Consider the following 12,219-nt stretch of genomic DNA (forward strand, 5'->3'; position numbering starts at 1 on the left):
GTGCCACTTTGGAGCAAACACGTTATTTGTTTGTTTGAAGTTAAGCTCAAAACTACACAATGGGCTATCTGTGCTCTGCCCACCACGGGTATCGAAACCCGGATTCTAGCGTTGTAAGTCCGCAGACATACCGCTGTGCCACGTGGGGGGGGGGGGGGGCAAGAATATTATTTAAGAAATAATGTTTAAAACCGATGTCATCTGCATTTTCCATCTCGTATTGTATGCCATAACGTATGATGCAACCAGCAGCAAACGTATAATGGCATATTATCACGATCATTTGTTTCATATGCAATTTACTTATATTCAGCATAATGTTGGGAAATAAAATCCCAATTCTTTCTGAACATCTCTCGTATACAAGTTTATTTTATTTTATGTAACATCTAAACATAAATCAAGAATCTAAAAAAAATAAAATAAAAGTTAAGAAAAGTCGGTGTTGAACTTGGCGGTTCAAGAAAATTCAACATTATTGCGCAGCCGATGTACATCATTTCTCCGTAATACCGATACTTGTTTAAAGTTAAAACGTTTTGATATTAGTTGGATTTCAAAATTACCCTCATTTTGGTTTGGATGAAAGAGTTGGACCTCCTGCGTCGTGAGTTTAAGCATCTGAATTATTCATATAAATGACATTTTTCTAAAAACTTAACAAATTTTTACACACCGGTTATAGCATCAACTCAATTTTTTTATTATTTTTTTTTACAAAACTCACAACTTCACGCGAAGTTGAGCATTCTTAACAGCCTTTGCGTCATGCAAGCCACCCTCTTCTATAAGCAATTAGTTTAGTGCTTACGTCAGCATTCGTCGCAAATTGCTCAGCCTGTGGTTATTTTTGTTGCCTTTACCATTTTGACGGCAGTAGCCTAATTTCCGCGTTCTGAGCCAAAAATAACAGAGCACGAATATCCAGAGGTATATTTACAGGAAAATGCCACCATGACCAGAAGATTGTGTGTTTGTTGTTAAGCACAAATCTACGCAAGGGGCTCTGTGCTGTGCTCACTGCGGGTATCAAAACCTGATGTTTAGCGTTATAAGCCCTCAGACTTACCGCTGTTTCCTATACTTAACCAACGAAAGTCGACTTTGAAATTCCCAGAACATAAATAAATTTACTTAAATATACTGTACTATGCTCATTCAATAAAAGTTTCTTAACTTTATAGTATCATACTTACTAGATAAATGATCAAAAATGATTTTGATCTTTCAAAGGCTTAAACCCGCTTCGAAATGAAGGAGCCAGTCCTATAGCAACCTGATCTTTTCTATAGCTTAGCATTGAGCTATATCCAAATTGAAGTTTTCATTAGGCATCGTTACTAAAATTAGTTGTCCTAACTACTGTCTTGAACTGGTCATTGCCTACTTTCGCCACTAATGCCGTTTATAATCATTAACTGGTGACACGAAACGTGTTCTTGATGTGATTTTGAGTAGTGTTTTTTACACCTTTTAAATTTGCTCCTAAAATTAGGTGAACTTTAAGGGCTACGAATGTTTTAAGTCAAGTTTCATTTTGCATTATCCACTTCGAAAACAATCACTAACTTATACCCATAAAACCTTTCATCTATTAGCTGACAAATGCAAGTTCGCCTGACTTTAAGCTGCAGTGTAATTTTTTTTCCAAGAACAGCATTATTATGCGAAGTTACTGCAAACAGTATCTACTACAGCTTCCGATTACTTCAGTAAATGAATATTACAATCTATGTAGTTTAAAGCGACACAATATGTTTAAATCTTTTTATATCTTGTTACTAATTGGATAAACAGAAGGCAATAGCACATTAAATACACTGGAAAGAATTACCTATCGAATTTTCACTATTTTTTTTTCACATATACATATGTATAGTGCTTATGTAAAAAATTGTACAACACACAACTTATTTACATAGGATTAACATCGTTACATGTAATAAGGCGCATCTTTAATAAAACTGACGTGACGACTGACGCTGTCTAATTTTTACATACCTTCCATGTCAAGCTTATGTACGCTACACTTCAACATTACTAAAACATCTACCATTACATAAAAAGTCAAAAAAAAACTGAAAAATTCTGTATGGATAACTCACATATCACACAATTATTGTTAAAGCACGGATCCTTTACAAACGCACCAACCAAATCGCCGAGATCAAGATTCTTGACGACTGTGACAAAAGAAGTAGCACAGTCAGTGCTAAAGTGATTTTCGGTGTTGATTTGGTCCATCTCTGGTCTCGGTTCTTGACAGCTTTACGTTAGATGTTATTTTCTAGAAGAATTAATCTCTCTCTTTACTCACTCAGCTATCCTGAGCTCTCTTTTCATCAAGCACTACTTGACTGAGTAGACAATTCCGTTCTGATTTTGACGAAGGCTGCTCTGCAAAAAATGGGAAAAAAAGGGGTACACGTGTTGAAATACAGCTGTTCTAGACCGTAAAATTCAAGTAATAAATTAAATCTGCTTTCGCCTTTACAAAAATATACTGAAATAGAGATATTTTAGTTGGTAAAAGTAAAAAAAAAAGGAATTGAATTTCAGATGCTTTGATCTGTGAAATAAGTGTTGAATTACACTGTAACAACAAACACCCTGAATTTGGTACAAAGTGACATCATAAATGAAAATAAGTGTTGAATTACACTGTCACAACAAACACCCTGAATTTGGTACAAAGTGACATCATAAATGAAAATAAGTGTTGAATTACACTGTCACAACAAACACCCTGAATTTGGTACAAAGTGACATCATAAATGAAAATAAGTGTTGAATTACACTGTCACAACAAACACCCTGAATTTGATACAAAGTGACATCATAAATGCAAATCCAGTACCAAAAAATAAAACAGATTTTTGTTGGTATCTAGGGTTTTAAACTCAAGAGCTTCTAAACTACTCTAAAAAACAAAACTATATTCCTTTCGCTGAAACTTTTTCTTCCGGAAGAACAAAATTCTCAATGATGTCCTAGTTATGTCAATCACACCCCACCACAAAACTTGGTTGTCATTCGTTTAATGAAGCTCTTGTTAGACATGTAATTTCATGAAAACTACGCACACTTTTTCCAACTAATGCCACTTTACTATTAGATCATTTATACATATAACACCGCTATATCTAATACAGCGTAAAAAATGTAATTAACAGCGACTCAGAGAGAATGTAACAACAGATTTGTGCTTTATTCAAACCAAAAAACAAACCCTCCTATGAACAAACGAGTCTTTTTTTCAACGCCAAAACAGACCCTCTTATCAACAGACATGTCTTATCCATACCAAAAATAACCCTCATATCAATAGCACAAACCTCCAGTCAATAGACCTGATGATGACAAAACCTTGTCGAAACGTTGTACATTTGCTATTATGTTAAACTTGTATTAAAGTTTTTCTTCGTTACCCATTCAAGCCGTCTCCAACCATTATTAGTCTCAAAGTGGGTTCCTCGTCATCGAATTTGAAGACATGTCTTCTGTGAACATTAGAGGTGACTCTTGTATCAAGTCACAAATTTTCATTCAATGCCAAAAATTAGCTGAGTTTCAACCACCCTGAAAATTCCATTAATGACATTCTCTTATGTATTGTCAGTGAGTTTAGAGTTAATCCAGAAAGCAAAGAAAAGAAGCATATTGAATTGCCAGTGTGGATAATGTTTATCCTTGCGGGCCCAGAATTAATGACGTTCAACATTTAATCAATTTTTCGTCAGATTGATTTTTATCGCATTTATATGCATATCCACAAGAAAGGTGCCTCTTTCTACTTCCTGTCACTAACCCTACAATATCCTTATCTGAAGTCCAAGTTCTAATTGCGGGCCTACAGACAAATGCTTCTAAAACAGAATCTTTGGAACTTAAATTTTGTACTTCTGTGGGACTTCACTTGTTCTAGTTTAATTCGTATTTATTTTCAACTGTTTATGAACTTTTACAAATAACGTAGTATTTACATTGTAAATTTTGTTTGTTACCTTGATTCCTTGAATTTTTTAAACCTGAAGATAAAAAGAGAAAGTTAGACATATTTCACGAACTTTTGTTGTATTGTTGTTACTCATTAATATTCAAGCCTAATAAATCGATTTCTAATATTCTTTGTCACTTCCTAGTTTTATTTTATTTTACCATTATCATGCGTTATTATTTTTACTTTTATTATATCTTTTTCTTTTAATTTCATTTTAATTAACAACGCCTTTGAAACTTGATTTTTTGTTCGTGTGCTTCTATAACTCACTATTAGTAACCTACTTTAGCTCCCACATAACTTTTGAAATGTCCTTTTTTAAGATAATTTCTCTATACCCCCCATTCTCATTCCAGTACTAATTACTTTCTTTCTCAAACTTCTCTTTAACAACCTATTCCTGTCTTTTCGTGCACCGGAAATCAGCCACCCTGCAACATTCCCATTGAGAGCCAATCTGAGCGCTTCAGTGTTGTCAGGGTGGGCTGCCATAGATACCCAAGAAGTCACTGTAGATCACGTCACTAACTTTTACACTTTACGCTTCCTGCCTCATTCGCCTTTGAATTGTTACGGATTATTTGGATTTTTTGTTTAGTGATTATTGTTTTTTTATAAATGCGCTTTCATATTATCATACAATCTAATTCATGCTTTAGTCTGTATTTAATTACAGCTCCTCTGGTCTGTCAAAGTTATGCCAACGTCTACACATTTAAAGCATTTAAACTGCATCTGCTTCTGTTTGTATAATTAAGATATTTAAATACATCTATTCTGAACCATAAAACAACTTTCTTGTTTTTTTTTACTGTTTCTTTTTCTGTTTGAATATATATCTCTTTCTGTCTTTTTTTCCCCTATAAACTGGATACATATACGTATTTCTTATGAAGTCTGTCATAGCATTATTTTTAACACAAATGGACTATCTGTGCATAGTTAACAAACGGAAATCGAACTTCGAATTTTGGCAGTATAATTTCTTAAATTTACTGCAGACTCGCTATTTCATGTATTTTTGCTAAAATCTTCAAAATGCCAACTTCCTAATGATGACAAAATTACTATCAATCTTGTCTTACAATTCAGTCCCCCGGTGGGTTTACAGGCTTACAATGCAAAAATCCGGGGTTCGATTCACTGTGGTGGACACAGCATAATTTAATGTGGCTTTGCGCTAAAAATCAAATAAACAAAACAGAATAACAATTCAAGAGCTGTTCCATATTTCACAACAGTAACCAGCTATGTGTACTTTTATTTTCATTAGTTTTTGTTAAAGAAATAATAACTTTAATTTATTGCACTCAAAAATGAATTTCTGATTTGTATGTTCTAGATTATACTATATAGGTGAAAAATATACTTTCAAAAAGTTTATTGTACCTGTTGCTGTTGTTCTATATTCTGTCCATTAACACATAACTATTCTCTTATATATTCTTATTAGTACATCTTACTGAAAACAATAAAACCTACAATAATAATTTATTTTAAGTAACGGCATAAGTACGCCCCATAATTGTGTGTGGGTGAGGGGGGGAGTGAGACAAAAGAGGGACCCAAAGGGCCTGAAAAACTTAAGAAATGCTTATAAGAGGTATAAATGTAGGGGGGGCTTAATTACTTTTTATGTGTGTGTGTGGGGGGGTCCATCTTTTGTGGTTACGCCACTGGTTAAAAATTCACAATTAATAGCAAATATTCTCTTTTGATATCTTGTCTATACAACAATGCACAAAAAAACATCTTATTACGTTATATATATATATATATATATATACATAAAATTTTATGTTAAAAATATGAAAGTAATTATGCATCAAACTAATTGTAAAATCAGCACCTATTGTTGCAGCTTGTAAAGGGTTAGTCATAACAATTTACATATTATAACAAAACAATAGTCAGTGATTGCATCAGATATATGTTCCTTTCCCAAATGATGAAGCCATTTTACGTAATATAAAACTAGCAAATAAGAATTGTTTTAGATTTTCATTTAATTACAATAACTTTTATATCTAGGATTAATCCTATTTAGAACAACTATCTATGCATTAAAATAATGTATTTGCTATATAACATAACATAATGTTTAAGGAAAACAAGGGGCCTATTAGTCCATCTCAGCTGTCCCATCCTCTAAACTAAACTATTAAATAAATGAATTTAAAAAAATTTTTAAAGCCAGCCTTCATCATTCATATAGTTATCAAGCTTTCTCTTAAACTCTCTTAAATTTACCACCTCCACAAAATCTGAAGGCAACCCATTAATTAATCCAATTTGACTGAACTCCATTTACAACAACCCTCTGCTTTCTTCCATCTAACCACTCTTCTATCCAATTTGTTAACTTATCCCACACACCTATAGTGATACTTTTTCTTACAAGCCTTTTATGTGGCATCTTGTCAAATGCTTTCTGAAAATGCAGATACACCAAATCTACACCCTTACCTTCATATATGTAAGCAGTAACCTTTTCAAAGAATGTTAAAAGATTTGTAAAACAAGATTTTCCCTTAGCAAAATCATATTAAGTGTACAATAAAATTCTAAACTTTGTTAAATTAAATGACTTTGCAAAACATCTTCTACCAGACTTTCCAAAACTTTTCCTGCAATTGATGTATGACTAATAGGCCTATAATTACTGGGACAATTTTTATTACCTCCATTGAAAAAGAGGAGTGGCTAACTTCCAATCCTTTGGCTCCTGCCCACTAGTCAAGGACTTACAAAATTTAGTAGCAAGTGGCTCACATATCCAATCCTTAATCCCCCTTCAAAATCCTGGGGTAAATATTATATGGCCCAGAGCCTTGTCATTCTTTAAACTTCCCATTTTTTTTCTTAACAAGCTCAAAGTTAATGCAGTAATCTAGTTCAATCTTGTTTCCATCTATCAAATTTTCAAGATGAGGAATACTGCATAAATCTTCATCAGTAAAAACTGGAGAAAAACCAGAATTTAATAACCCAGCCAATCTCCTAATCATCAGATACAAGCCTTCCTTTATCATCCCTCAAGAGTCCTACCTCTCCTAACATTTTGTTTACCCTTAATGTATTTAAATAAATCCTTACTGTTAATTTTAACATTTTCAGCCAAACCTTTTTTTCATACATCCTTTTTGATGCCCTAATTTTCTGTTTGACCAACTTTCTTCATCTTCTAAGTCTTCTGTCATACTAATCAATTTAAATTTCTTAAACTTCTGATGCTTTTCTTTTCTTGATCCTATATACCGTTCATGAGCCAACGTGATTTTTTACTTGCAGCCACCTTTTTTTTTTCCTAAAAGGAATATGTTTATCTTGAATATTTAAAAATTTATCTTTATAAACTTTCCACATTAAGTAACTCCAAATAACTCAGCTGCCCAATTCACAACAAATAATTCTTGTCATATCCCTTCAAAATTTGTAACCAAAATATCATTATTCCTGATCTCCATATGCAGCAAAACATCGAACATAACAGATTAATGATCAATTGCACCCAGATAATCCCCAGTTTCCATCCTCTCAACATTTTCTATATTAGAAGTTAACAATACTAAAACAGCATTGTTTCTAGTAGGTTCCTTGACCAACTGGTGAAGAAAACCATCTTGAACAGTTTCGAAAAACCTTTTTCCCCCATGATTTGACTCTAGCATTTCCCAATCCATATGCATGAAATTAAAATCACCCATAATTATGATTTCATTAACAGGTAAATTTCAATCTCACTGTAAAGTTTCTCACTAATGTCATCAGTATCATTTGATGGTCTGTAACAAGTTCCCACTAAAAGCCCTTTCCCTTTATATCTGCTAATATAAACCCAAATGGATTCAATCTCCTTGCTATTATCTTCAACTTCAACAGGATATAACTTACATTTTACATATAAAGCCACTCTTTTCATTCTCTTTAGTACTCTATCCCTATTACATAACCTATAACCCTGTATTTCAAGAATTCCTATTATTTTTTACATTTTCGCCCAATCTTTTTGATGTCCAAATTTCTTATTTGCCAACTTTCTTGAGCTTCTGTAATCTTCTAAAGCTCCCATCATAGCAGTCAATTTAAATTTCTTAAATTTGTAATGCTATTCTTTGATTTTATCTCTTATACCTTTTGTGAGCCAACCTGACAAGATACAGCTATGAATATTTCATGCTAATACTAAATCTGTTAATTCATTAAGTAAATTTCACTGTTAGGATTTACCAAAACCACAGTCTTAAAGGATTAACTGGTGGGGTTTATAAGACCCCACTGGCTTTTAAAGCACATTTTTCTACAATAATGCACTAAGTTACTTGCAAGTCTTTGAAATTTTTGGTTATATGGTCTGTAGTACTATGTTTCACATAAAAAAACAAAAACAGCAAATCAGTTTTATTCACAGTGATTATTACAGAAAATGAGTGATTCTGCCTAGTTTGTTTTAATCAGTTTTTACAGGGGGTTTTGTAACAGGCAAAAACATCAAATTATACAACACCATGCAATATATAGACCCCACTAGTGGAGAATGTGTTGAATGGCCAGAATGCAGCAAGAGACTAGAAAAACTAAACAAAATATCTAAATTTATTGACCAAATATTTGTGTGAATTTACTCTCAGCTATAATTCCAATAGCTTAAGGAAAAGACCACAGAAAAATAATTTTCGAATGCCTTTAATAAATATAGTAGTTAAATAAAAATTTAACTACTATATTTATTAAAAGTAGTTAAATAAAAAATTTGTTACGATTGCTTTAAGATTCTTTAAACTCTGGAGCAAAGTATATATACGAGTTTAAAGAATAATTTGTATTTGCTGTTAATTTCCAGATAAAATGATTAACAAATTAGTTTCAGATAATTCAGGCTCATAGTGTAGGACTAGCTAAAATTATTCAAAAACGTTTTTTCATGTCTGAACTTATAATCTTTTATTCTTTCTTTGCAATAAATATACCTGGTGAACAAAGACAATTCTGTGATTGTTTAATTCTCTAGTTTTATTTTATTTTGGTTATTTATTTAATTGAAGTGTTATTTTATTTTACAGAAAATTAAAGAAAATGAATGAAAACTTGAATTATTAAAAATAAATACTTGGTCAAGACAATTTCTTTTTAAACTACCACTCCCTGACCTTTTGATCCATCTAGAAAAATAAAAAAATAGACTCTGAAAGAAATTTGTACTTATTAATATGGGCATCATCTTAACATAGCTATTGAACTTATATTCAACATCTGTCAAAAACAATACAAAATGTCAGGATAATTGGAACTCCTGAGATAGTACTAATACTATATATATACTGACATAAATTCAAATATTGTTAGTGCCCTTCAGTTTTAAAAACCACTGAAGTTTGAATGTTCTATATATGCACAAAATTAAAGGAACATACAAAACCAAATAAATCAAGATAAGCATTATCTGTATTTGTAAGATATTTTGGTATGTATATATATAGCATATCTAAAAAACTTTCTTCTCACATAAATATACCATTCTTAGCTAATTCATTTTGGCCTTCAATTAAAAAAACAAATGTTTTGTGCTTTCTGAACAGGGTTATTTTAACTCTACTCATAGCATGAAGCTGCTTTACACGTTGTTTTAAAGAGCCAGATTTTTTCTGAAGGTATACTAGCAAACAATTATTGTATAGTTTTTCTTTAGTCTGTGTCATGTGTGTGTGCATGTGGGAGAGAGAGAGTGTGTGTGTGTGTGTATATATATATATATCTTCTTTAACATTCATTCATTTGTATGTAAAAAAACAAGGGACTTTTGGGTTGAGTTAAAACTCTTCATACTATAGTAGTTGCAAATAAAAAACAAATTCATAAAGTTCCTATTCAACTTTTCACAATACTTCAATACATATTATAATATAAAAAGAGGGTTCACTACTGATGCATTAAAAAAGTAAGAGTTAGCAAGATACCACTCTTTAATAATAATTGATACAATTAAGTAAAGGCAAAGGAATTAGCTTGAAATATTTTTGTTCATATAACATCAATCCAATTTGTATAACATGCAACCAATAATTTGAAACATACGAGTCTTCAAGCTACAGTACACAAATCAACTGCTGAGTAAGAAGTTTTTGTTCCACACAAAAAGTAATCTTTAGGTGAGTGTACTCCTCTTGTAATTAGCAAATAAGTTTCCTCTAAGGACCCTACCACTTTAAGCTTAATTCTTTACCATTTGTTGGGTGAGTAAAATTATCTTGCATTAGTAAATATAATTTTTTTAAGGATTCAGCAGGAAATGAATAAGTTTACATTTGAATTGAATTGTTAAAATATATGGGCAATAAAAGTTGTTGAAAAAAAATTGATCAAAATATGCTCTTGAGACTCATTTTCTTTTAATAATGATAACAAACATGCAGCAAATCTATATAAAATTATATACCAATAAAGTCATCCAAATTTTCATTTTGTTTTCAAAGATAACTGCTTATTATGACTGATATATGTGAACATGTGATATCTATTTTCTAATTCCTCACACTGTAAATTAGAATTAAATCTACTTCAAGAATTTTTACTTTCTCTTTCAATAGATTCATACCCTTCATTCTGGATCCTGTCCTTGAGCTGGAGATATTGTCTTTTCCTGTCAAAATGCTTTACCTAAAATAGAGAAAACCATAAGTTCCATATCTTAGTAGGAAGCTACAGAGAAAATTGTTTTAAGATTATAAATAATAATTTTTGTGTGTAATTTAATGATACACCTTCTCATAAATAGAATTATTCTATATGGAAATTTGTGGATGTGTAAATAAAATTGCCCATTAAATTTAAAAGTGTGTTAGAAATACGTGAGGACAATTTTCAAGTATTTGAAAGGATTCAAAAGAAAAATTATAGAACTGAATGAAATATCTGACATTATTCTACTAACAAACACTATTTTAAAAAACGAAAGAAACTTTTCAACATTTCCACACATTATTGCTACATGCACAATTGATAATAGTGTGTTATATGTTATTTGTCCTTTGCAAGTTACCAGATTTTTTTTCTGTTGAATTACTTAAATAATCTAAAAATGTATTTTTCTTTCACAAAACACACAAAAAAACATTCCTTGTTGAAGTCAGTAAAACAATTTGCTATCATGCCAACTGCTGTAAATTAATATCTCATCCACTAGCAAATTCTCTTCTGAAGTTTTGCCAAACAGATGATCCTTACAAGCCTTTGTTTTTGTTTTTTCATGCTAAGTAAACTCTTTCTTGAAAAAACATGCATTAGATGTTAGAACAACACTTCCATTATTCCAACATTTGTGTCCTGATTTATGGTTTAAAAATGAAGAAAAAAATTGAAACTTGTACTTCAATTTAGTAGGAATTATTTTACTAAATGAAAATAAAAAAGCTAAAAAAATCCAAAAAACCAAGCACTTTGTAAATTTAACTGGGTTATAATGATTGTATGTAGGTGAGACACAAGCAAAATTTGAGATTATACTGAACACTGAAATTTTAATTTTTTTTAAGCTTTGATTCTAGAATGTGCCAGAATGTGTTTTCATTCTGTAACTTTATATACCATTCATTATTTTTGTATATAAATTACGGATATATTTTATGGATTAAATTTTTTGATATTCAAAATGATAAACTCAAGGAATAAGTTATTAAACAAAACTAAAATTTATTCATATCAGAAGCTGGATTTAAAAAATATTGTAAATAAAACTTGTATCATGCTACAATCAAACTCTTTTATCAGTGCTATTCAAAAATATTACATAACTTTGAATAACTTCAAGTGTTGAAATATCTATTCTCAAAAGTAAGTTCAAAATTGCTTAATTTGCTTGTAAATACACTGAAGCACTTAAAATTAGAATTATAAAAATCTAAAATACTGAAAGTATCTTTATGTTAAGTTATAACTAGAAGAATTTGAAAATCTGTAATTCAAAGTTTTTGAAATACCTTATTATCATATATATTCTGAAAGTCAATTACCAAATGAATCAAGAAAGAAAATATATGCACTACAAAACATGATGTTATGTTATTTTTTCATTGAGCAGGTTCTTTTAAATTATTTGGTGAAAATAGTGTGAAGTCTAGTCCACATAACTATAATAATTTTGTGTATTTCTTCCTTAATATTTGCTATAGGCTACTAATATTAATATTAATTCGTAATTGTACTAATATGCCGATGTTCAC

The 12,219-nt window shown here is 30.9% G+C and overlaps 1 protein-coding gene and 1 long non-coding RNA gene across 4 annotated transcripts in view; one reads left to right on the forward strand and one right to left on the reverse strand.

Moving 5' to 3' along the window:
* LOC111085732 overlaps positions 1-10,656 on the forward strand; it is a 24,694-nt gene extending 14,038 nt beyond the window's left edge. The window contains exon 3 of the long non-coding RNA XR_002610545.1: positions 10,588-10,656. This is a non-coding gene — a long non-coding RNA (uncharacterized LOC111085732). The remainder of the gene's footprint in view (positions 1-10,587) is intronic.
* The window catches only part of LOC111085729 (cytochrome c oxidase assembly factor 6 homolog), a 23,704-nt gene continuing 13,658 nt past the window's right edge, over positions 2,174-12,219 (reverse strand). For all 3 annotated transcript variants that reach the window (XM_022385692.1, XM_022385691.1, XM_022385690.1), the window contains 2 exons: positions 10,596-10,657; positions 2,174-2,397 (listed from right to left, as the gene is read on the reverse strand). In XM_022385692.1, coding sequence (XP_022241400.1) covers positions 2,343-2,397; positions 10,596-10,657 — 117 coding nt within the window. In that variant the 3' untranslated portion in view covers positions 2,174-2,342. The remainder of the gene's footprint in view (positions 2,398-10,595; positions 10,658-12,219) is intronic.

The sequence above is a fragment of the Limulus polyphemus genome, unplaced genomic scaffold (genome assembly GCF_000517525.1).
Source record: "Limulus polyphemus unplaced genomic scaffold, Limulus_polyphemus-2.1.2 Scaffold580, whole genome shotgun sequence".
In the NCBI taxonomy this organism is placed as follows: Eukaryota; Metazoa; Arthropoda; class Merostomata; order Xiphosura; family Limulidae; genus Limulus; species Limulus polyphemus.